Source organism: Lissotriton helveticus, chromosome 3_1 (assembly GCF_964261635.1).
Source record: "Lissotriton helveticus chromosome 3_1, aLisHel1.1, whole genome shotgun sequence".
NCBI classification, from domain to species: domain Eukaryota; kingdom Metazoa; phylum Chordata; class Amphibia; order Caudata; family Salamandridae; genus Lissotriton; species Lissotriton helveticus.
This window is the reverse complement of record NC_136061.1, coordinates 2,104,622,514-2,104,649,762: the sequence shown is the minus strand read 5'-3', so window position 1 is coordinate 2,104,649,762 and position 27,249 is coordinate 2,104,622,514. Positions and strand designations below refer to the sequence as shown.

At 44.0% G+C, this 27,249-nt stretch overlaps 1 protein-coding gene across 1 annotated transcript in view; it reads left to right on the top strand.

The window, feature by feature from the left end:
- The window catches only part of LOC144824146 (ADAMTS-like protein 5), a 297,391-nt gene that overhangs the window by 92,233 nt on the left and 177,909 nt on the right, over nucleotides 1-27,249 (top strand). The window contains exon 2 of the mRNA XM_078683277.1: nucleotides 7,218-7,287. Coding sequence (XP_078539403.1) covers nucleotides 7,218-7,287 — 70 coding nt within the window. The remainder of the gene's footprint in view (nucleotides 1-7,217; nucleotides 7,288-27,249) is intronic.

The window sequence follows — 27,249 nt, the reverse complement described above, 5'->3', positions numbered from 1 at the left end:
ATTGTAGTGTCAAGTGCGCCTCCTGCATGTACCACACTTTCAATCAAGCATGTAAGTCTCAAACACTAAGAAGGGCAAGGAGACACTTGTGAATTCCCATAGAAGCCCAGGTTAACACCAGAACCTGGGCTTCTATGGGAATTCACAAGGGCATATTATCAAGCCCATTATCGCCGCTTTAGCGGCAGTTTCCTGCCGATAAGAGCGGCGATAATGTATCGCCCTTTCTTGATAATATGGCTCCCGGTTCCTTCAAAGTGTGTCCTTCACTAGTGATGGAGATGGCTTGCAGTCCGGAATATCACGACCAAAATAACAACGGAAACCGAAATAAAAAGGAGGTAAGTGCATCCCTGGACTGGGTCCTAACTTAAAGTGTAGTGTCCGCGGCAGAAGGTTAGGGTGGCCCAAAGGGAAGGGCGGCATGCTTTGCAATGCCGCAGAGTGGTATGGGTCATAAACTTCCCTCCTTTGTAAAAGTTACACCTAGCTCTTCCTATAGGACGACGCCACATACACCTTTGCATACTTCACCAAATTTCTATTATTAACTCCAATGGGGTGATATTTTTGTGGGCAAAGCTCAGGACACAACATTTATCTCAAGACGATATTCTGACAATACCGCAGCAAGCGCTACCTGAGCTTCCCAACAAGGTGTTCTGCAGGTGCAATGGAGAGAACTGACCTTCATTAGACTTCACGGTTTCCACAACGTTTCCTCAAAGACAAATAACTATTTCATTTGCTTAAAGGCTCTTCCTACAGCTAATTAGTTAATCTCCTCCCGCCTCATCCTTCAATAACGCAACACCTGCAGAGTGTTTTCACTAATTCCAGATGTTCATACACCATAAAGTGAAAGTGTAAATGAACTTTCCCTTCTAAAGATGTACTTAGTAGTCATGGAAACTGCAGATCAAACATTGACCACTCTCACCCATACCCAGGTCTCATCATTTGGCCACATGAAGGTGCACAATAATATTGCTAGGAATAGCCTGATGAAGGGCAATACAACACTTACACCGTTGACAAAGAGTTCAAATTAACCAGGCATGGCTGTTTCATCAGATATGTGCTTGGTGAGCGTTTCTATTGAGTGGCACCCCTCACCCACCACGAATATCTGCCAAATGTGCATAGTGCAGAGATCGCCGCTAACAGACTGGCAGCTGTAGTATGCGTTGAACAGGAGGTGCTAATATTTGTGTGCTCTCTTGTGTCTTTTGCGTTGCCTATTTGCCTCTTAGGGTACTGTGGCCATGTGTCCTTCACCTCTGGCTTCAACATGGGTTACTGATTGTTGGATTGCCTTTACCTCCTTGCTTGACTTATTTATTGCAAACTGTTTAGCTTTCTTGCTTTATGACCCATTGACACAGCTGCTGTTTACTGCTGTTTACAGATGTGGAATAGAACAGGGAGTGCTGTGACAAGTATACGTTGCCATTGTCTGGAAGGCTACTCATGAAGGCTAGGATGACCCTTTTTCGTCTTTTGCTGAATTAATGAGAGATTGAGAAAGACAGCTCACGTGCTTAAGACATAGCTTGTCTTGAAGGGCTTTTAAGACATGGCCACCCGCTCCACCAACATCAGTTGTGGCAGAGATGGGAGCGGCCAACTTTATGAAGCACAGAAGGCCAGTCTCACTTGTTACCAATCAGACCAGAGAGGAATAAGGGGGAGTCGTGTGGACGTGCGAGGGAAGCGGTGGGGAGCAGGGACCCGGTGTTGGCAGTGCAAGCCTTCCTTGAGCAGGTATAGATGGAATGTGGCTCTGGCACCAGCACAGCTATCCAGGGACAGTGAGCTCTCAGCACAAGGAGGGAAGTAGAACCGCCTTCATTTCACCATATTAAACGATGAAATTACGAGTAAATGTGCGAGTGAGGGTAGGACCCGGGCCAGCACTTTCCAGAGGTGGAGTTAGAGAGCTCACTCTGATACACTCAGGAAAGCATCAGGCAAGAGGAGCTTTTAAAGCAAGTTTTTAAAGTATTTCTGTTAAAACGCTATATGATTTAAAGGCGTTTCTATAGAGAAGCTCAGGAAATAACAGCCCCAGGGGATATTAAAGTTACCAGGAATATGAGTCCACTGCAGCAGAAAGGAGGCCTATATACCTATAAGAAAAATGCATGACTGTTACAAATACCGGAAGGGCAACCTAAAGATGTATGTTGACAAATGGAATACCACTAATCGGATACATTGTGTCTAAGGTCTACAATGTCCATCTGAGCTCCTGTGCTGGGAGAAATAACACTAGTTTAAAATAAAATGTCATATAACGCACTCCACCCTTCCTGGGCAACTCAATAGCCAGTCACAATTCCTGTTCTAGGGAAATAGGAATCCTTGGATTTGCTAAAAGGACTGTACACTTGTAATATCACATAACAATTTGCCAGGCGAAATAAGGCAATAGACTTAGGTTCTCACCAGTAGGTGGCAAAACATTACAAGAAAAAGAATGACCATTATCCTTGTGTTAGTTGATAGGGAAGACTCCATCTATAAAGTGGCATTTTGCCTGAATCACTGACCATCCTTGCTCCGATGATACCATGGTATCTAAGGGTGGTATAATAGCATAAAAGGGTGCCACCAGTGCATGCACGTAAAAGTTAAATTCTAAATGCTCTGGAGCGCAGCAAATGACGTCAGGGGGACACTCAGCATGCCAAGCTACTTCCAGTGAGGTGAGTACTGCTCATTGCATGAAGGCCAGCCCCGCCCCGCCCCGCCCATCAGGGATATGGCAGAAGACCGTCTGTGTTAACAGAATCTCCATGAGCTCATGTAGTTCCCATCACTTTGTGAAGACGAGAGTGACTGGTTATAGATGTGTAAAGGTAAAAAGAACCTGTGTACCTGGGGATATCCCACAGCCAATCCACACACGATCAACTACGTGGACGCAAAGCATGGTGCACTGTGTAAATGTATTACTAAGGAGCCCGGCTGCGTGGTAGAAATGTGCTATCTCATTAGTCACCATAATCAGCAAAACAGTTCAAGAGTTCAGTTTAGGCCAATCGTTGTCTCTGCTTTCCACCGACAGTAAAACGTGATTGCGTTGTAGTATTCAACAATGTATTGAGAAGGAGGTTGTTGTTAAGTGTTCCTGGACACCTTCAAGGTACCAGTTTTTGGTCTGGCATAGAGGGAGTCTCGACAGCCGCATGTAATCAAAAAAATCCAAAATAAAAAATGCATACATATTTACAAGGATTATTGGCTTTCGGGCCAGGCTTCTTCATTCATTGGTCTGTTCAAAAAGCATAGGGCAGTAGGTCAGTCCGCTTCAGTCATTGGCTCTCTTTCACAGTCGGTGCCTGATCACATGTGCCATCTAACAAAAAGAAAACGCCCGTGCCTGGGTAAATTCTATACTTTGCCATTTTGTTTAGTTACCCTTGTGGTTTAAACTATGTCTTCAAGTTGCACTAACTCAAAGCCAGTAATGCATTTTCTTTGAACCAATAAGAATCCTGGGAAGTGCATTAAAACAAAACAGGGGTTTTATGCCTCCTCTAAGTACACATTTTTATTTTACATTTTAGTGCAAAGATAGGGCCTCCTCATTCAGATGATGCCATGTTTTTTTTCTTCTTTTTAATTTTGTGGCATATGCTTGTGGTAAAAAATTAAAAAAATGACCATCACAGCAGCTAGCTAAGGCCAGACCTATTGACATTGTCAGTGCTTGCTAATAAAGCATACCCGTTTTAAACAAAGGCTGGTTAGAGGTTAGATTGTTCTGTAAGTGTTCACCATAATGCATTCATGTGAATAGTGTGGCTATAGCACAGATAAGCGAGAGGAGTGGATACTTCAGAAAAATGGAGCATGCCTCATGGGTGGCTACAGAGCAGTGCTTCCTGTAAGGTATAATGCCAGAATATCAACTTCTAATTATCATGCTAAAAAAATATAGTGGTCAAGATATCGACTACAAATATAATTTAAAAGTACGTATATATACTTTAAAATAGATTCACTACTCTTAACTTCAGGACTACATATAGTGTGTGTGTGTATATATATATATATATATATATATATATATATATATATATATATATATATATATATATATATATATATATATATATATATAAATTAAGGTTCAAGTGCAACTATAGTTAGGTGAAATTTTCAGAGATAACAATGTTTTAAACTAAAAAAAACACAGATGTTTACCAGTTATAGTTATCTCTAGTGACTATAACTCGTGCTCTAAGTGAACTATAACTAGCACACCATCAATGATGTCAATTTAAATGTTGCAGTGATGTTATCAATGATATTATAGAACACGTCATAAGTGATGTATGTGGGGCAATTAGCAGTGCATAGTGAAGCTGCAAGATATCTGCATCAGGCTTTGCCCCTTGCAAATCAGGGAACACTTTGCTTCTCTGAATGTGTCATTTACAGATGTGGGTGCAGAGGTAAAGCAGCAGTCAGGGTGTGAACTAAAGTGTGCCACAAAAAGGTGGCACACATTCAGGGTGCTCCAGAGGGAGACCCTTGCACCGGGTGTCAGATAGATCTCCCAGGCATCCCTCTGTAGGCCGGTGCAGTCACCCACTACACACGTTTGAAGGATGATCTATGTCCCCTTTTGGACTGGCCGCATTGTGGTCTGTAAATTGAAAGATGGAGTGGCTGCTTTAAACAAACAGTTTCCCTCTCACTGGCCCCAGGGCAGTCACTTGTTTTCAGCTGTACCGAAACTGCTGCATTAACTGTAATAGATTAAGGGCCATATGTATAATTTAAATTCGCATTCGCAATGGCCGAAAATCGCAGAATTTCGGCCTTTGAGAATGCGAATTCTCAATATGGTATGTATTATGCAAATGTGGTCCACAATAAGGAATCGCACAATTTGCGATTGCGATTGCATTTAAGGAATCGCAAAAATTGCGATTCCTTAAATGCAATGTATGAAGCAAAAAAATATTGCTAATTGACCCTAAGGATTCGCAAATTACCACCAACTTCAAGTTGGTGGTAAGTTGCGAATTCCTTTGAAAAAGCATTTTTTTAAAAAAAACAAAAGGTGCCATGTGACGCTCATACATGCCCTTAAGGCATGTACGTGCGCCATATGCGCACACATGTCATTTTCAGGGGTGCAGCTGGGTGTCCTTTGGACACCCCTGCATCCTTGAAAATATTCCCAATTTGCGATTAGCTAATTGCTAATCGCACATTTCCCCTTCATTCCTTTGGGCCTCTTGGCCCATAGAAATGAATGGGAAATTATTCCTTAATTGCGATTAGCAATTTGCTAATCGCAATTAAGGAATTGTAAGAAATCGCTAAAAAGAAGGTGATTTCTACATACATACCATTTTGCGATTTCTAAATAGCGATTCCTTAAAAATCGCTATTTAGAAATCGCAAATGGTGATGATGATACATATGGCCCTAACTGTGCTAAGATGCACTGACCAGGTCTACCCCCGGCGCACCCATTCAAAGTAGAATTTTGCCAATTTCAAATCATTTGTATTTTGCCAGTGCTTAATTTGAGACGCTGGTTTCCGGTGCTCACCATCTGCACTTAATCATCAACACCAGCGCTTTTCCGGAGCACCAGTTAAGGACTTCTTCATTGACATTGAGATTAAGTGATTTGCCCAGAATCACAAGATGTTGAGCTGACGCTGAGATTCAAACCTGGTTTGCCAGCTCCCAAGTCGGCAGCTCTGGCCATTACACCACTTCCTCTCCCCACTTTCATGGTTAGTAGTTGGTTCTGTTTTAGATGGCGCTAACAGGAGAAATGGGCTGGTGCAAGCTGCCCACTAACCATAGCCCCAGCACTTATTTATTATTTTACAAATTAACAACTGTTTATGCATAATTTCAGCAGCATTATGTGAAATTATGCATAATTACGCAAAATGCTAATTCATCATTTTGCCTTATATTTTAGAGATAAGAGTCCTCGCATCAATTTTTCACACGACACATTTCACAAAACATTGTCCAAAAACAAAAGCACAGTGAACAACTGACGTTTTCATCCTGTTATTCCCGTGCATTTGTACCAAATTTGTACCATGTATGGCACATTCGTGGTCATTTTTGTCCTGAAATGGAGTGCAATTACATAAAGTGGCATACGGGTATAATTTGAGGAATTCTGCATAAGTGTACTGCGGAATTCACTAAATTATGCCACCTAATTAAAATTTCGTCCATGCATAATTTAAAGGTGCTCTACGTTGTAGACGACAATGTTGTGCCCTAAACATAAAATGGCGACATTGACATAATATTCAGCAATTCTTGACGAAAGGGGAGATTTAACCTCAAAAATATAGGCTTGACATTCTTTATTAAGTATTTTATTCAGATTTCTTTGTGAGAGAGTGGCAAAAGGTGGCTTGCATGGGCCTCTACGGTTTTCTTTGGGAGAACGCATGGAATGGCTGTTCTTCCACAATCCCCATTGAACTTCCTGCTAATTAACAATAGCAAACATAACTAACTTCAAACAGAACATGCTGCATGCATCCATCACCCATCTTCCAACGCAGTTGGCTATCATTGTGCATGTTCACAACAGCACTTCCCATATGATACTCCACACGCCTACATCCAACAGGATACATTGAGCTGACCTCCGAACTCAAATCCAGCACAGAACAGGTACCCCATATTGTCAGCTATCACAGTACCCAATTGCACTCGCCACCAATAAACGTCTCACTCATTCATATCCACGTGGCAAAGGACATTTCTGTCGACGTAGATGACGCATCAGAAGCTATCCAAGCCCTCCAGCCTCAGTCCTTATACTGCTAAAACATAGATCCTCAGCCTAGTGAACACAACTGAACCACCTACCTAGCAACTGGAACACGACACGGCATGAGACATCCCATTCACAGACGTCATGTGCACGAGTCAATTGTTCCAATTCCTTTGAGGTGACCAAAACAGTGAGAGTAGAGCTCAAAAGCTGTTGCAAAGAATACAATATTTGAATATTTTGTGCTATGAGTCTACCATAAAGGAATTTGCAGTGCATACAAAAAAAGTATTTAAAAAGTACTTAACATAAATCAGCGAGCAAGCTGACGTCACTGAAGATGTGTGGCAATTTCTATGCATGCTAGTAAAGGAGGTGATACTGTTTGTCCTGTCTCTGTTGTGCTAAATTTTCACTATTCTGTGTCCATTTCTAGGCTGGTCTCTCCAGGTCTCATTATGACGTGCGTCATCATGGCCTTTCAAATAGGTCCTGCGCCCTGCCAGGTATGTCAAACATATTTATTTATTGGTACACAGAGCAGCACTCCAGCTTTTCTATAAGAAATGACCTTACATGCATGACATCAACGGTACAAGTTTGGATGAAATGGAGGGGGTCGGATTTTGTGTATTCGGCAGACTCACTGTCATGTAGGTGGGTCCTCAGTACACACCTGAATTTGTTGAATGAAGATATTTCTCTAGTGTCGGAAGGGGGAGGGAAGGGGGTTCCAATAAAGAGACATAATCAGATGTACTGGGAAGAAGCAAGAACAAGCATTTGCAATGCAAGAGGTCTCGCAACTGCGAGTTTTAGAGCTATTGGTATTGTAAATGGCAATTCCTTTTGAAAAATTAACAGGTATTGTAATTTATAATAGTAATTTGCCACCAGTACCATAACTACCTCTATTATTATTACTATCACCACAAAGTAATAATAGTAATAATTGTAGTGGGGGTTATGGTACTTGTGGTGGTTGTAGCGGTGGTGTTAGTGGTGGTGGTATTGGTACTGGTGGTGTTAGTGGTGGTGGTACTGGTGGTCTACGTGGATTTTATTTCATTACTTATGCTACTGCTGGAATCTTTTATAACAAAAAAATACAAAAGCTAACAAACATTATCATTTGCAACACCAATAGCTCAAACTTTTAGTAATGCCAGCCCTATTGCATTACAAATGCTTGTTTTATGTTGCAGGCATGAGGTGCAACATCTACTTCCCAAAATACAATCTTAGATTTGTAGATATTGGTAACAGTCCTATGGTAGGAGGCAGTTGTTCAGCCAGTGTAAGGCTAGTAGCTCACACAACTTTGCATTATGATACCTGAAGTTTTAAATTACAATAAATGTAGTAGACCTCAAGCAGGAGACTTGAGTTACCAGTAACTGTGTAAAGAGCAATAACTTTAGAAACTGGGCTTTAAACTGGTACTTTCTTTCATGTTTTCCGTGGTGTGGAGGTTATGTTTTATTGCGTTAGAATGGGCACAATGGGGCTTATTTACAAGTCCCTTGCACCGCCGGTGTCTCACTTTTTGTGTGGGAAAAAGTGACGCAGCGGCGGCGCAAGGGGTTTGTAAATAAGCCCAAATGTCCTGTTTCTCTGGCTCTAAAGCAGCTTTGCTGACCTGGTTCTCTGGCTCTAAAGCAGCTCTGCTGACCTAGTTCTCTGGCTCCAGAGCAGCTCTGCTGACCTGGTTCTTAGGCTCTAGAGCAGCTCTGCTGGCACCTTGTTCCCTGTCTTTGAAGCGGCTCTGCTGGCCTGGTTCTCTGGCTCTAAAGCAGCTTTGATGACCTGGTTCTATGGCTCTTACGCAGCTCTGCTGACCTGGTTCTCTGGCTCTAGAGCAGCTCTGCTGACCTGGTTCTCTCCCTCTAAAGCACCTCTGCTGACCTGGTTCTCTGGCTTTGAAGCAGCTCTGCTGACCTGGTTCTCTGGCTCTAGAGCAGCTCTGCTGACCTGGTTCTCTAGCTCTACAACAGCTCTGCTGGCCTGGTTCTCTAGCTCTAAAGCAGCTCTGCTGACCTGGTTCTCTGGCTCTAGAGCAGCTCTGCTGATCTGGTTCTCTCCCTCTAAAGCATCTCTGCTGACCTGGTTCTCTGGCTCTACAACAGCTCTGCTGACCTGGTTCTCTGGCTCTAAAGCAGCTCTGCTGACCTGGTTCTCTGGCTCTACAGCAGCTCTGTTGACCTGGTTGTCTGGCTCCAAAGCAGATCTGCTGACCAGGTTCTGTGGCTCTAGAGCGGCTCTGCTGACCTGGTTCTCTGGCTCTACAGCAGAGCTGCTGACCTAGTTCCCTGGTTCTAGAGCAGCTCTGCTGACCTGGTTCTCTGGCTCTAAAGCAGCTCTGCTGACCTGGTTCTCTGGCTCTAGAGCAGCTCTACTGACCTGGTTCTCTCCCTCTAAAGCAGCTCTGCTGACCTGGTTTTCTGGCTCTACAACGGTTCTGCTGACCTGATTCTCTGGCTCTAAAGCAGTTCTGCTGACCTGGTTCTCTGGCTCTAAAGCAGCTCTGCTGACCTGGTTCTCTGGCTCTACAACAGCTCTGCTGACCTGATTCTCTGGCTCTAAAGCAGTTCTGCTGACCTGGTGCTCTGGCTCTACAACGCCTCTGCTGACCTGGTTCTGTGGCTCTAAAGCAGCTTTGCTGACCTGGTTTTCTGTCTCTACCACGGCTCTGCTGACCTCGTTCTCTGGCTCTAAAGCAGCTCTGCTGACCTGGTTCTCTATCTCTAAAGCAGCTCTGTTGACCTGGTTCTCTGGCTCTAAAGCAGCTCTGCTGACCTGGTTCTCTGGCTCTACAAAGGCTCTGCTGACCTGGGTTCTCTGGCTCTAGAGCAGCTCTGCTGATCTGGTTCTCTGCCTCTAGAGCAGCTCTGCTGATCTGGTTCTCTGCCTCTAGAGCAGCTCTGCTGACCTTGTTCTCTGGCTCAAAAGCAGCTCTGCTGACCTGGTTCTCTGCCTCTAAAGCAGCTCTGCTGACCTGGGTCTTAGGCTCTGGCGCAGCTCTGCTGACCTGGTTGTCTGGCTCTAGAGCAGCTCTGCTGACCTAGTTCTTAGGCTCTAGAGCAGCTCCTCTGAACTGGTTCTCTAGCTCTAAAGCAGCTCTGTTGACCTGGTTCTCTGGCTCTAAAGCAGCTCTGCTGACCTGGTTCTCTGGCTCTACAAAGGCTCTGCTGACATGGGTTCTCTGGCTCTAGAGCAGCTCTGCTGATCTGGTTCTCTGCCTCTAGAGCAGCTCTGCTGACCTAGTTCTTAGGCTCTAGTGCAGCTCCTCTGAACTGGTTCTCTAGCTCTAAAGCAGCTCTGTTGACCTGGTTCTCTGGCTCTAAAGCAGCTCTGCTGACCTGGTTCTCTGGCTCTACAAAGGCTCTGCTGACATGGGTTTTCTGGCTCTAGAGCAGCTCTGCTGATCTGGTTCTCTGCCTCTAGAGCAGCTCTGCTGATCTGGTTCTCTGCCTCTAGAGCAGCTCTGCTGACCTTCTTCCCTGGCTCTAAAGCAGCTCTGCTGACCTGGTTCTCTGGCTCTAAAGCAGCTCTGCTGACCTGGGTCTTAGGCTCTAGCGCAGCTCTGCTGGCCTGGTTCTCTGGCTCTAAAGCAGCACTGCTGGCCTGGTTCCCTGGCTCTAAAGCAGCTCAGCTGACCTGGTTCTCTCCCTCTAAAGCAGCTCTGCTGACCTGGTTTCTCTGAATCTACAGCAGCTCTGCTGTCCTGGTTCTCTGCCTCTAGAGCAGCTCTGCTGACCTGGTTATTAGGCTCTAGAGCAGCTCTGCTGACCTGGTTCTCTGGCTCTAAAGCAGCTCTGCTGACCTGGTTCTCTGGCTCTAAAGCAGCTCTGCTGACCTGGTTCTCTGGCTCTACAAAGGCTCTGCTGACATGGGTTCTCTGGCTCTAGAGCAGCTCTGCTGATCTGGTTCTCTGCCTCTAGAGCAGCTCTGCTGACCTAGTTCTTAGGCTCTAGAGCAGCTCCTCTGAACTGGTTCTCTAGCTCTAAAGCAGCTCTGTTGACCTGGTTCTCTGGCTCTAAAGCAGCTCTGATGACCTGGTTCTCTGGCTCTACAAAGGCTCTGCTGACATGGGTTCTCTGGCTCTAGAGCAGCTCTGCTGATCTGGTTCTCTGCCTCTAGAGCAGCTCTGCTGATCTGGTTCTCTGCCTCTAGAGCAGCTCTGCTGACCTTCTTCCCTGGCTCTAAAGCAGCTCTGCTGACCTGGTTCTCTGGCTCTAAAGCAGCTCTGCTGACCTGGGTCTTAGGCTCTAGCGCAGCTCTGCTGGCCTGGTTCTCTGGCTCTAAAGCAGCACTGCTGGCCTGGTTCCCTGGCTCTAAAGCAGCTCAGCTGACCTGGTTCTCTCCCTCTAAAGCAGCTCTGCTGACCTGGTTTCTCTGAATCTACAGCAGCTCTGCTGTCCTGGTTCTCTGCCTCTAGAGCAGCTCTGCTGACCTGGTTATTAGGCTCTAGAGCAGCTCTGCTGACTTGGTTCTCTGGCTCTAAAGCAGCTCTGCTGACCTGGTTTCTCTGGCTCTAGAGCAGCTCTGCTGACCTGGTTATTAAGCTCTAGAGCAGCTCTGCTGACCTGGTTCTCTGGCTCTAAAGCAGCTCTACTGATCTTGTTCTCAGGCTGTAAAGCAGCTCTGCTGACCTGGTTTCTCTGGCTCTAGAGCAGCTCTGCTGACCTGGTTCTCTGGCTCTAAAGCAACTCTGCTGACCTGGTTCTCTGGCTCTAAAGCATCTCTGCTGACCTGGTTCTCTCCCTCTAAAGCAGCTCTGCTGACCTGGTTCTCTGCCTCTTGATGGACAGCGTGTGTACAATTGTTAAATACAGCACTGAGCTGCTGCCCGACAAAGGGTCACGATAATATACACAAAGGCCAAATACCCTCCAGGCGCCTCTGTTCCCACAGCCCTGCTTCCGTGTGCACAGCACCAGGGCACAAGCGCTAAGTCATAACAGACACACATGCGGGGTGCACAAAAAGCACTTGTGTTCATTCTGTGGTGTGTCTGCATCACCTCTAATCTGTCAGTGTCCCACTGGGGCTCTGTCATGCCTGTCGCGTACATAAAGAATAGCGCTATAGGAGACAATCACATTTGCAGGTGGTAGCCCATGACAACGTTCCGTTATTCAGTCCGTTTTCTTATAATGGTTGGCGTTGGTTGGCAAATTCAATGGTGAGAGTAGGAGCGCATGCGTAAGAACCGCGCATGCGCTGAAATATAGCGTTCTAGATTTAAACCCGCCCTAGACCCAAAGGAAGTGCTTCACGTTTAGCCAGATAGAGTCCCTACTCATTCCGGGTTCACGTCGGCGTCCGAGGAGCTAGTGGTCTCAGGCGTGCGGGTGTATCGTTGTGCTAGTAAGTTTCTTCGAAGCGGCTCGCTTCCAGAATCTTTGTCTTAGTTTCGTTCTCTTCTGTTACATTGTTTTACCGCGGAGTGTTATTAGCGGTTGGCTTTTGAGTTTGGTCCCGTTTTTCCCTTGTTTGTGTCAGGGGTTTCATTTGTGTAGTTCGGTATTGCTGAGAAACAGAATCCTTGTTCTTGGTGTATAGTCCGGACATATTTACAGAGCGCCTACACGGTGCTATGGGTAAGTGCTTCATTCAGAAGAGATAGTTTAGGAGTAGACGAGTGCACGTTATCTAAAGAGTGTTATTTTATACTTAGAGTACAGAAGATATGTACACAGTCCATCCAGTCCAATTTCAGAGTTCCAGGCTTTCTCCTTGCATTCCTTATCGTTGGCACTGAACTTCCACAAGGTACAGGGCCGGCTCTAGGCTCATGGTGGACCTGGGCAAGGAGCGTAGGTAGGGGGCCCGGAAGAGGGGGTCCGGGCGGGGCAGAGCGCATAGGCCAGTAAAGAGGGGAGGGGTCAGGGTGTTTAGAAGTGGAACAGAGCCGGAGGCCGCCAAATCCCTGCCAGGGGCCACCACGCAAATATGTATCCATCCTCAGAGGATTAATATATTAAGGATATATATTGGCGTGGTGGCCCCTGGGGTTTGGTGGCCCTGTGCAGGTGCACAGCTTGCACATGCCTAGAGCCGGCCCTGCAAGGTACATAAAGCAGACCCCCCAGGATATAGCGGCATGGAATAGCAAATTTAGCGGCACAAAAATGGAAATTTAGCGGCACAAATATGGAAATTTAGCGGCAATTTTGCGGCATTTTATGTGGCCATTTTTCCTACAACAAACACAGATATCTTAGTTTTTTTAGTTATTTAACAACATGAAGCTATGTATATTTGGTTTCTTTACAATGTAGACACTTTGGGGCAGATTTACAAGCCCCTTGCGCTGCTTTTACGCCGCCGTTGCGTCACTTTTGTGACGCAGCGGCGGCGCAAAAGATGCACCATGGTGCGGGGTATTTACTACGTGACGCATCTCCCAGATACGTCACGTTGCAAAGCCCTGCGCCAGAAGAGGCGTACCATTGCAGGTCAGTTTGTGTCTTGCAATAGCCTTAGAGCTGGGTGCCACTGTACCTGCTGCACTAATGATGGCTATACCTATCGCCCCTTTTATTAGTAAGCACGTTAAATAGTACAGTGTATTTTGAACACAACCTGATATCCCACCGGATGCCCGTTTGACAGACCTAACCACTAGAGAAAGAGCAGTCAAAACCGCCAAGTGGTCACTTGTTACACAGTAGCGAACTGCATGTTGGTACTTGTAGTTTCGTTGCAAAATGTCAGCCTGCAAATCGTCTCCGATTTAAAAGCGGGGACTGGTTGAAGTTGACACCCATGACATGGGGCCACTTGACGCCCGTGTTAAATTTCTCGCCTCTAGGATTTTTCCCATGGCTCACTCCCAGGGGGAAATGGTCTGCAATAGGTGAGCTCAACCCTCAGACTTCATCCCTTGTCCAGCGCGCCTCTGCAGATACCCCGTCCCGTGTGCGCCTCAGCTCTCTCGGCTGAGTGGTTCTGTCTGTTTATCTTGAGGGACAGACATCTCTGCACGGCGCTCCGTCTCCAAGCCAGCGAATAGGGTGACCAACTGGCATTGATGCAAATTCAGGACGGTGAGTGTAAAAATTCAGGACAAAGGGTCAAAATTCAGGACACAAATTCAGGACAGGAGCTCAAAATTCAGGACAAAACTTCAGGACAATAGGTACGTTTTACAGACACATCAGAGGTCGCGCAATAGTATATAAGTAAGCCCAGCCATTTCCAAACATTTTCAACCGTTTGCAAACCTATCCATCATGTATCCTTCCATCTATCATTTCTTTCATCCATCCCTTCATCCATCCCCTCATCCATCCTTTCACTCATCTCCATTATCCATCCACCCTTTCACCCTATCCATCTGTACACTTATCCATCCACTCTTCATCCCATCCATCCATTCACTCATCCATTCAGCCATTTACCCTTTCACCAATCCAGCCATCCTTTCACTTACTAATCCTTCCACCCATCCACTATTTTAGTCATCCATCCTCCCGTTCTCTCTCCATCGACCCTTTCACTTAGCCATCCTTCCTTCCATCCATCCTTTCACCCACCCATCATCCATCCATCCATCCATCCATCTGTCCTTCCCCTCATCACCCATCCTTCCCCTCATCACCCATCCATCCTTTTCCCTCATCATCCATCCATCCTTTGCCCTCATCATCCATCCATCCATCTACCCACCCACTCTTCATCCATCCATCCTTCCCCTCATCATCCATCCATCCTTCCCCTCATCATCCATCCATCCTTTCACCCACCCATCCATCCATCCATCCTTCCCCTCTATCCATCCCCTCATCCATCCATCCTTCCTCTCATCCATCCTTCCCTTCATCCATCCATCCTTCCCCTCATCCATCCTTCCTTTCATCCATCATCCATCCTTCCCCTCACCCATCCATCCATCCATCCATCCATCCTTCTCCTCATCCATCCATCCTTCCCCTCCATCCATCCATCCTTCTCCTCATCCATCCATCCTTCCCCTCCATCCATCCATCCATCTCCTCATTCATCATCCTTCCCCTCATCCATCTTTCCCCTCATCCATCATCCAGCTACCCTTCCACCCATACATCCAGCTATTTAAATTTTCTCTCCATCCTTCCCCTCTCATCAATCCATCCATTCTCTCTCATTATCCATTTATTCAATCTTTCATTCATCCATTCACCCCATATCCTGGAGTACTGAAAGGTGCCATTGCTTGTTTGCCTTCTATGGCCTGTAGACCTTTTTTTAAATCGGAAAATTGATACTCTGATAATTCTTTAATCTATAGAATAAAACCATGATTTCATAGTATGCTCATACAGAGCCCAGCGTTTTTGCACTAAACTTCAGCTTTAAGGAGAAGCTTGCTACGATCCAATGCTAAAAATCGTACATGGATGGAGCACTTAGTGCAACATCTTTAAAGCAAGGTCAGACATTTTGCTAATACAATTCACATTAGAGTAGAAGTGCAAGCACATAGACAGTTCCGGGTGTGCATGCTGCAGATAATCTCTCAGCAATGCAAGATTCGAGTTAAAAAAAATATATTAACAGATTTAAGGTAGCGTGTCTTTTGTTTTCAATTGAAATTGTTCTCCGTTTCTTTCCCAAATTGACTTGCTGACTGTGTTTAAAAACAATTTGCCAGGTCAGTAAATGAGCCTTCTCACAGGCCTAAGACTCGAAGTTCCTATTCCTGTCACTGCAAACCCTTTCACATTACACTCGAAGGAGAACTGCTCTGTCCGATCCCTGCTCCATCCTCTGTGACAACAACCCATCCCCCCCCCCCTCCTGTTGATGTGCAAGGTGAGGGCTCCCATTGTCATTCTTGTGGGCCAGGAAGAGGTGCGAACGAGCGCAGTCCCGGGCAGCTCTGAATGACAAAGAGCCTAGACCTTCACACTGCCAGCTGCAGCCGAGCTGCTTTAACCCTCTGACCCCAGTGTCTGTAGATCATCTACAGGTGTGGGGCAACCGGTGCATGTCTTTGGATAAACCAGACCCCCCAGGATATAGCGAAAAATGCCGCGATTTCTACAAAAATGCCGATTTCGCGGGCATTTTTGTAAAAATCGCGGCATTTTTTAAAAAGTGCCGATTCCGCGGCAAATCGCGGAATCGCGATATCCTGGAGGGTCTGATAAAGGACTTGACACTTTGTATATTAAGGGTATTGGGGAAGGGAATAGTTTTCACCTATATCTTTTATGTCTTACTGCAGTGCTACAGCGGAAGACAAGAAATTCCTCTGAGTGGAAGAAGACTGTGGAGTGCCTTTCTTTTCTCCCCTTCCTACCCTTGTTTTGTTCCCCTGTGTTCTCCTTGGTTACTTTTCGGGTGTTAGAGTCTATTCCTGGCACCCGGGAGGTGACGGAGGGGAATCAGGGTGTACAGCTTCGTGACTCCAGGACACTTCCGAGACAAAGAAGGTGCGTGCATGACAGAACGCGAAGCCTTTATTTAATTGTCTCCTAGGTGTCATGGATCTCACACTTCAGGATGTGGCTAGCATGGTGGGGAATCTCCAGAGAGAAACCCAAAATATTGCAGAAAGACTAGCGGCATTAAGTGCACAAGAAGGAGAAAGAGCAGGGACCAGCAACCCAACCCCTATAGTGCAGGTGGTCACACCCCATACTATTCCTTTGGCCCCGCCTGAAAGGTTTTATGGAGAACCCTCTAAATGCGCAGCTTTTCTGACACAGTGTCAGTTACATTTTCTCTGCAAAGCTGCCTGTTTTCCTAACGATCAGGCAAAGGTGGCTTTTGTGCTACCTTATCTCGGGGGGTCAGCAGCTAACTGGACCATCCCCTTGATTGAAAAAGATGATCCCATGTTGTTAGATTATGACGCCTTTCGTAGAGAATTGCGCAAGATGTTTGACAAGCATTCATTTACTCACGCTGCTGATACGGAGCTACTAAATCTGAAACAAGGTTCAAAAGATCTGATCACCTACATCATTACATTCAATAGATTAGTTGTAGAGGCTGATTGGCCTGCTAATAAAAGGAGTGCTCTTTTTTATAAAGGCTTAAGAGACGAACTCAAAGATGAGTTGGCTCATGTTGTAGACCCTCCTGCTACTTGTCCTGAATTAATCGATTTAGTGGTGAAACTAGATCATAGATTAGGAGAAAGACGGAAAGACAGAGTGAGATATGAATACCCTAGATTCAGTCATAGAGAAAAGAAACCGGAATCTGAAGCTCAGTCTGAGGATCCAGAACCCATGCAGATAGGGAGTATAAAAGGACCTTTGAGTGAGGCAGAAAAACAAAGACGTAGGGTGAATAGATTGTGTTTGTATTGTGGCAAAGCAGGACATTTCCTGCGAGAATGTCCTGTTAAACCCAAACCATTCCGTAAATCGGAAAACTAGCAGACCCTAAGGTAACAGAGACCGTACCGCCGGGTCCTTTGGTTCAAATGGTCTCCTCATTAATGAACAATGAAGGACATTTCTTTATTACGGCCAGACTGTCCTGGTTGACACGATCTATTACACAATCTATTATGATAGATTCTGGGGCCTCGGGCAATTTTATGGACTATCAATGGGCCATTGCTAATGATGTCCCTACAGTGCTTAAAAAAGACCCCGAGGAAGTGTATACCATAGATGGGAGTCCTTTAAAATCTGGACCCATCACACATTCCAGTATCCCTTTGGATATGTGTATTGAGCCCACACATTGGGAAAAGTTAGCTTTTGATTTAATCGAGTCCCCCCAGTTCCCTGTGGTATTGGGTCTTCCTTGGTTACGCCTCCATAACCCTCACATAAATTGGCAAAAATCTAGTATCACCTTCCCAAAGGAAGAGGAACAACCAACACTCTCTGGTGACTTGGATTTTCCTGCTCCCTCATTTACGGTGACTGACTACCCCATACAGAGAACCATTTCTTTGGTATCAGAAGTTGTCACAGAAACTGATTCGGTGGAACAACCTGATATGACGTTACCTCCTGTTTATCAAGGACACCAGACAGTGTTTGATAAAAAACAAGCCACCAGTTTACCTCCCCATAGAGTATATGACTGCCGAATTGATCTGCAGCCTGGCGCTCGTATACCCACTAGTAGGGTATACTCCCTAACGGAGAAAGAGAACATGTACTTAAGGGAGTATCTTGACACCATGCTGGAGCTTGGGTTTATTCGGCCATCTAGATCCCCTGCTTCCTCTGCCTTGTTTTTTATCCCTAAAAGGGAAGGGGGTTTACGATGCTGCATAGACTATCGCTCATTAAACCCCATCACTATTAAAAACAAGTACCCCTTGCCGCTCATATCCTCTCTACTCGACCAGGTGAAAGATGCTCAATGGTTCACGAAATTAGATCTACGTGGGGCCTATCACCTGGTTCGTATTAGAGAGGGCGATGAATGGAAGACGGCCTTCTGCACCAAGTTCGGGCTGTATGAATATCTGGTGATGCCCTTTGGGCTTTGCAATGCTCCTTCAGCATTCCAATATTTCATCAATGAAGTGCTGAAGGAGTACCTTGACAAACATGTAATTGCTTATATCGATGATCTACTGATATATTCCAAGACCCTTGAGGACCATATAGGTCATGTTAAATCTGTCCTACATCTGTTGCAAAAAAACGACCTTTTCTGTAAGTTGGATAAATGTTTCTTCCATCGCCACCAGGTTGCCTTTTTGGGATTTATTGTGTCAGCAGCAGGTCTACGCATGGATCCGAAAAAGGTTAGTGCTGTCCTGGAGTGGCCACCCCCCAAGAACGTAAAAGAAATCCAACAATTTATTGGGTTTTTGAATTTCTATAGGAGGTTTATTCACCAGTTTTCGGATCTAGTAGCTCCTATCACTCATTTATTACGAAAAGGGGTCCCATTTCAGTGGTCAGAGGCAGCGGACAAAGCCTTTACCACACTCAAGACCGCATTTACACAGGCCCCTATTCTCAAGCACTCTGATCCTTCCAGTCCCTACGTGGTAGAGGTCGATGCTTCACAAGTAGCAGTGGGAGGGATATTGTCTCAGGCAGACGCTGACACTGGTGAATTGCATCCTGTGGCCTATTATTCCCACAAGTTGACGCCTGCCGAGGTGAACTACGCTGTTGGAGAAAGAGAGCTCTTAGCCATTAAAAAGGTATTGGAGGAATGGAGGCAATACCTCCTGGGTACGAACCATACCGTCACTGTCCTAACAGACCATCGTAACCTACAATATTTGAAATCGGCAAGAGCTCTGTCCATGCGACAGTTGAGATGGACACAGTTTTTTAATGAGTACGATTTAAAAATACACTTCAGAGCCGGTAGACAAAACGGTAAGGCTGATGCCCTATCTCGCCTGGGGTTCGAGCCGGTCCTTTCTGCCGAAGCACCTCCTTGTATCATTGCTCCCCAAAGGTTGATTGGAGTGTTGACCACTGAAGTGGATTTTATCCTGCAGGTGAAAAATGCTCAACAAGAGCCCACTTCTCAAGACATAGTACATCAACAACAGTCCGTGGTTAAAGACGACCTACATTACATACAGGGAGGGCTGTTCATCCCCACTCTACCCCTACAAAGGCAGGTGATGGAATGGTGTCATTCTCATGGGGTGGCAGGGCATCCAGGTTACAAAAGAACCATTGAGTTGATAAGGAGATACTGTTGGTGGCCCCACATGGTAAAGGACATACAACAGTATGTACAAACTTGTCATGTATGTGCTCAGGGAAAGTCCTCACACAAAGGTTTAGTGGGTCTGTTACTGCCCCTTCCCACACCTGTAGCGCCCTGGCAGTCTGTTTCCATGGACTTCATAGTAGAGTTACCAAAGACGCAAAGAGGCAATACCACCCTTTTAGTGGTAGTGGACATGTTCACCAAATCTGCTCATTTCATCCCGCTAAAAGGTCTCCCTACATCTTTCGTATTGGCAGGTGTCTTTCTACGAAATATAGTTAGACTCCATGGTCTTCCATCTATACTGGTCACTGACAGAGGCTCTCAGTTTATATCCAATTTCTGGAAGCAGTTATGTAAATCACTGCAAATTGAAGTCCGCCTGTCCTCTAGTCATCACCCTCAGACAGACGGACAAACAGAACGAGTAAATCAAAGCCTCGAACAATTCTTGCGGTGTCAACTTTTGCAAGAACAAAAGGAGTGGGATGAGCTGATTTGGTTGGCAGAACTGTCGTACAATAATAGTCATCACTTTTCTACACTATTCTCACCCTTTTATGCTTCTTACGGTTTCCATCCTAAGGTTCTCCCCTTTCCTCCATTGAGGCCTTGTGCCATTCCGGCTGCACAGGATTTGGTATCACACTTACAGACAGTACATTCCACCATTCACACCAATCTCGACAAAGCCAAAACAGAGTATAAGAAGACCGCGGACACACATAGACATACAGGACCTGTGTACCAACAAGATGACAAAGTCTGGCTGTCCACTAAACATCTTGCTTTAAAGGGTGCTTGTAAATTTAGGCCCAAGTTTATTGGCCCTTTTTCTGTTCTTAAAGTCATCAATCCTGTGGCCTTAAAATTGAGACTCCCCCCTTCAATGAAAATACATCCTGTTTTCACATCTCTCTGTTGAAACCGGTGCTGCCGGATACTCGTCTTCCAGTGACTCCTCTGTCCACTTTGGTAGATACTGACAATGAGTACGAGGTGGGAGCTATATTGGACTCCAGAAGAGTGAGGCGTCGTCTCCAGTATTTGATACACTGGAAGGGGTTTGGAGTGGAGGAGAGGTCGTGGGAACCTGCCAGCCAACTACACGCACCTCGTTTATTGCGTGCCTTTCACAGACGGTTCCCCTACAAACCCAAACCGGTGGGGGGCGTTGTGGGAGGGGTGTTCTGTCATGCCTGTCGCGTACGTAAAGAATAGCGCTCTAGGAGACAATCACATTTGCAGGTGGTAGCCCATGACAACGTTCCGTTATTCAGTCCGTTTTCTTATAATGGTTGGCGTTGGTTGGCAAATTCAATGGTGAGAGTAGGAGCGCATGCGTAAGAACCGCGCATGCGCTGAAAGATAGCGTTCTAGATTTAAACCCGCCCTAGACCCAAAGGAAGTGCTTCGCGTTTAGCCAGATAGAGTCCCTACTCGTTCCGGGTTCACGTCGGCGTCCGAGGAGCTAGTGGTCTCAGGCGTGCGGGTGCATCGTTGTGCTAGTAAGTTTCTTCGAAGCGGCTCGCTTCCAGAATCTTTGTCTTAGTTTCGTTCTCTTCTGTTACATTGTTTTACCGCGGAGTGTTATTAGCGGTTGGCTTTTGAGTTTGGTCCCGTTTTTCCCTTGTTTGTGTCAGGGGTTTCATTTGTGTAGTTCGGTATTGCTGAGAAACAGAATCCTTGTTCTTGGTATATAGTCCGGACATATTTACAGAGCGCCTACACGGTGCTATGGGTAAGTGCTTCATTCAGAAGAGATAGTTTAGGAGTAGACGAGTGCACGTTATCTAAAGAGTGTTATTTTATACTTAGAGTACAGAAGATATGTACACAGTCCATCCAGTCCAATTTCAGAGTTCCAGGCTTTCTCCTTGCATTCCTTATCGTTGGCACTGAACTTCCACAAGGTACATAAAGGACTTGACACTTAGTATATTAAGGGTATTGGGGAAGGGAATAGTTTTCACCTATATCTTTTATGTCTTACTGCAGTGCTACAGCGGAAGACAAGAAATTCCTCTGAGTGGAAGAAGACTGTGGAGTGCCTTTCTTTTCTCCCCTTCCTACCCTTGTTTTGTTCCCCTGTGTTCTTCTTGGTTACTTTTCGGGTGTTAGAGTCTATTCCTGGCACCCGGGAGGTGACGGAGGGGAATCAGGGTGTACAGCTTTGTGACTCCAGGACACTTCCGAGACAAAGAAGGTGCGTGCATGACAGGCTCGTTGCATCCTTGCCGTGCAAGATCTAAGATGACGCTGCTCTCCCTGTGTGACGAGAGCCCACGTTTCTTCCAAGGCCTGGTTAACTACCCTGAAGACCACTGGGTTCATGTCCGCAAACCAGAACATATATTACAAATAAACATTGTATCCTTAACTAGGACCATTCAAACATACCTCTGTAGTCCAACCCCGCCTCACACAATATATAGTCGTCAGCTTATCATAATGCGCAAATGAATGCATGAATAGATTGCTTTTAAAAGCTAAAGACCAGAGAGATAAGGTGCATTGATGATGCAGAAGAATTCCACATTTCGCGAGGGTGGGGGGGCTGAAGCAGGAGAGGCTGTCCGACCGGCCATTACAAGTGTTTGAAAGGCACTGCAAATGATAAAATAAAGTGCTTTGAGTCCTTTAAAGGAAAGAGTGTAAATCCGCCCGTAAATGATCCAATCCCGGTGGGCGTGGCCAAAAGGGGACAGGGTGGCAACCAGGAGGGATTGAAATGCCTCCTGTGCAATCATTGCAATGCCTTTGGGATAATTTGTGATGCCAAGCGACACACACAAATGAAATCTGTAGGCGGAGCTGAGACAGAGCTTTGCAATACGTATTGATTCTAAGAAGCCTCTGCATGGCAAAGCAGCGCATGCCTGGCCAAGACCTAAAAAGCAGAAGTGGGTTGGGATGCTGTGAGAAAGTGAAGATGGCCAGATTGCAGAGCACACACTGTCAGCCCTCAAAACTCTCACCGCATGATGAAAAACAGATAGAGACGCCCATGCAAGGGCGGTAACTCACTGGAGAGTCTCATAGATAACTCCAAGGTGGTCTTCTTTGTACAAGCACCATACAGACACACACACACCAAGACACACACACATTCACACACACACATTCGTACAGTCACAACTAGACACACCTAGACACACACATACTCACTCCTATCACACACACCGAGACACACACACTCACCTAGATACATACACATGTACACACACACAACTAAACACACCGACACACTCACACCTAGATACATACTCACCTAGACGCACACTTACTCACCTAGACACACACACTCACCTAGACACACACACTCATCTAAACACACGCCCTCATCCAGACACACACACTCACTAAGACACTCAGTAATTGATATTTTAAATGGAGAGTTTCAGTTTTCAGCTACTTTATGTCATGAGTCTAAACTCTTCTGTGTTCTGATGAGTGGTAAGTTCTCTGTGATGCAGGGGACTCCCCTGCACTAGCGGTTGCTGTCCCCATTGTGGGTGCAGATTGTTTTACAAGGGGTCGTTGAATATATGTGTGATTGGCCTCAGGAACAGTGTGAGGATTTAGAGTGCTTGAGGGAGAATAGCATTGGGTACCAAAAAGTTAAACAATACACTGAAAATACAATTACAAGAGATAGATCTCCTCACTGGAGGCTGAACGCAGCTCAGTACCCGTAACTGTTCAAGGGTTCTTGTGTGTATAGTGTATAACACCCCGATTAGAATAAAAACATAAAAAATTGTGTCTTTAATTATATGTTTGACTGCCTTACATGTATAGTGCTGGAAGGTGATACCTAAGAGAGACACTTACATTTCTCTCTACATTGCCATTGTACGGTAAGAGCTGATAGCTCTCTTACGGTGTTGAAACAGAATATCGAGTTGGAAATGTCGACTTCCCCAAATATCGAGATGGAAATAACGTGATTCAGAAATATGGACTGCAAGAATGCATCATATATAAAGCGCTCTATGGCAAATGTCCAGCATTTGTTTCTTCTCGAGTACCGAGATTCTCCCCTACCCAGAATCGTAGGTCTTCCCACCTCAACTTCTCAGTGACTCCTTTCAAACGTAAGAAACTGGGGGGGGTCTAAGATTCGCAGTCATGGCCCCAAAATTCTGGAATTCTCTTCCTCCTGATATTAGAGCGACAACTTCGTACTCTCAATTTAGGAAGCTTTTAAAGACCTGGCTCTTTTGCCAGGCATACAAATTCTCTGCGGCAGCACTCTCTGGATCTTAGCGCCATGAAACCGATTGGGGTACTTGCTCTCAAAAATACATTTAACATAACATAGCATAACAAGAATATTGTGGTCAAAGAATATTGAATTTAAGGTAAGAAATATCGTTTGTAAAAATATAGAAGTCATTAATATTGTTTGCAAAAATATAGTTGTTTAAAATATCGATTTTTTAATTGTTATGTATTTTAGTTTATATTTTAAATGTATGTGATGTGTTTTTTTTGCATTAGTATTGTTTCTGATTTTTAATATATGTGTTACATTTTTAGTAGTTATCAATTTTATTTTAATTCAATTTTACATTCTTTAGTTCCTCAGCAGGTTTTGGGTTTATAGGGTAATAGGGTGGGAAGCAATTTAATTATATTTAAAAATTAATGATTATTTTTTATGAATTTAATTGAGATTTTATAGTTTTAATTGTGGGAAGTAATTTACTTGTAATTAATTATTAATTGGTTGTTAATTAATGTTAATTAATTGATAATTAACTAAGGTAATTGAGTATTTTTTTAAGTGCAGGTTGTGGGTTTAATAGGGGTAAAGGGTGGAAAGTAATTTACTTTTGATTAATTAATATTTAGTCGTTAATGTATATCAATTCATTGATTGAAAATTAATTATGGAAATTGTGTAATTAATTTTAGGTGCAGGTTGTGGGGTTTATAGGGGTAAAGGGTGGGAAGTAATTATTTAATTAATTAATAATTCATTGTTAATTTATAATAACTAATTAATTGATCATTAATTATGGTGGTAATTGTGTGATTTTTTAGGTGTGGGTTGTGGTGTTTATGGGGTAAAGGGTAGAAAGTAATTTATTTGTAATTAATTAATAATTGGTTGATCATTAATGTTAATTAATTAATTTATATTAAATTAAGGTTCTTTTTTAGAGGTAAAGGGTGAGGAGTAAATTAATTTTACTTACTTTATAATCCGTTTTATATATTAATCGTTTTTTAATTGAGAATTAGTTTGAATTGTGTAATTAATCTTTTTTGTTTAATTTTACCAGTGGTTTGTGGGGATTATAGGTGTAAAGTGTGGGAAGTTTATTAATTTTTATGAGTTTTAATTTGTTTTTTAATAATAATTTTTCTTTAATTGGTAATTAACTATGTTAATTATCTAAGCACATTTGTTAAACAAAATTAAGTTGTGGGTTGTGAAGTGTGTTGGGTTATAGGGTAGGAAATAAAAAAAGTAAATTTATGTAATAATTAATGTTTTTGATTCTAAATAATTTCTAATTAAAAATATGTATTTGTTTGAAAATTATGTTATTTTATTTAATATAATATTTTAATTTATTTGCCAGATGCATTTAACATTCTAATCTGTTTTTTATTTGTAATATTAAATATATCTCCTTTTTATATTTAATATATAAATATATGTTTTTATTTATTTTGTTTTTTAAATATTTTTGTTGCTGATATTGGTTTTTTTTTACTTTTGAACTGACTGGAGTGAGAATATTAATTGTTACTCCTTTGCAATCCAACGTTTTCGCTACCTTTGCACTGATCGGAGTGGGAAAAGTAAATTTTATCTTGCCACTATCCAACACTTTCCCTACTGTAGCACTCACTAGAGAGGGAATAGTAAGTTTTTATCCATCTGCTATCCAACACTTTCCCTACTGTTGCACTGTTTAGAGTGGGAATAGTAATTTTTTCTCCTCTACTATCCAACACTTTCCCTACTGTTGCACTCGCTGGAGTTGGAATAGTGCATTTTATTATTCTTTTCCTACTGTTGCACTGATTGTATCAGGCAATTTAATTTTAAATATTTATTCATAGTTTAATGTTTTAATTTATTCTAGAATGTTTTTTTATAATTTATATTATATATATATATATATATATATTATTTTTATATAATTTTAAGGTTTTAAAATAAATTAAAGATAGTTTATGAATTATTTTAAAGTAAAAATATATATGCATACATTATTATGTTTGTGTGTTTATTTTTTAATTAAGTTTATTTGTAATATTTTGTAAACATGTATATTAAATGTAATATATTTTGTAAAAAATAATAATTAATATGTTTAATATATAATATTTTATTTTACATTTATATTTAAATCAATATTTTTTACATCTATATTTTTATATCTATATTTTTGATTTGATATTTTTGTACTTACCTGTTTAAGCATAGGAGTCAATATTTTTGTTGTCTATTTTTTTTGTCTATATTTTTATATCGATATTTTTTACATCGATGTTGTGTTATTAAACCCACTGAGAGGTCACCTTCTTGGCTATACCCCTGGCCATGCTGTCTCTCAGGGGCATAGCTCACATTAGTGCAACAGGTGCATAGCAAGGGGGCCAGGGTCCTCATACAAGCAAGGAAATGGGTTCTCCTGCCTCCTGATTTTTTCATAAAAAGCAGGCCTAATTTGGGTGCAGTCGGCCCCTCGTATTCGTGGGCACCGGTGTCACTGCACCTGCTGCACTAAGGATGCACGGGCACAGGAGCGGGAGCCTTTTTCCTGCCCCCTATAATAGCTGCCTTTAAGTTCCTAACTGGGGTAGTGGGGACACTTTCCTTGGGGCGTTAGAGCCTCTTGCACCTGTGCTGCACTGCTGCTGCCCCGTCTCAGAAGCCCCGGGCGTGAATTCACAGCTCCACCACCGAGAAGCCTGTGAGCTTCGACATGCAGTGCACGCGAGCTCTGCTTTGCTTCCAGAACTCCTGAACTGCTGTAAATATTTAGCTTTACCTGCCATGCCAAGAAATATGACGGTGCTCCTTTCGGCGAAGGAGCCTGCCGAGCAGGGGCTGCTGTGTGCGAGGGCATGCCTGGCACTCCCCCTTCTGTGACCTTCGGTGAATTCATTTATGTGCAGCTACTGCACCTTTTTCAAAAACATCATGTCCACATGTCTCTGCAGTTAATTAATAGTACCTTGGTCTGGTAGGCTTGGGGGCGCCACAATTGTTGCGTTGGAAGAAAGCCACCTCTGTAAATTACCCTCTCATTAATTTAGCAGCGCTACTGAAGGATTTTTAGTTAGAAACTGTGAAAATGCCTTCCTAATGCCCAGGGTGTGCGCACAGTTGCCAACATTTTAACATTGTTCGCCATTGACGTGTTGAGTACAATGTGGAAGTCCGAATAAAGCAGGCTCTCTGAGTGGAACACACTAGCTCGTCTCAGGGGGGAACATTATTACCGCCCATCTTCGGTAACACACTTTCGTATTACTTTGCTACACAGAGAAAGGTTAGGACTGATGTTTGTGGAAAAGTTGCTAAGATAAAGCATCGCTTTAGTTCCTCACTTTACAGCTTTGTTTTTCTCTCGTTTTTCTTGGACGTGAATTAGGAACCCGGCTCATTGTTTGGGGGAACCCATGTGGCCCACCCATAAGTCAGTGAGGGGCCACAACACAGCACGCATTTGCCTAGTGAATGAATTTGTTTGCCTTGTGGCCCAGTTAGGCACTAGCAAAAAGGATGCAGGAGCAGCAGAAGACACCCAGCCTGTTTTCCACACCCAAGTGGCAACAAAGAATGACCTCTT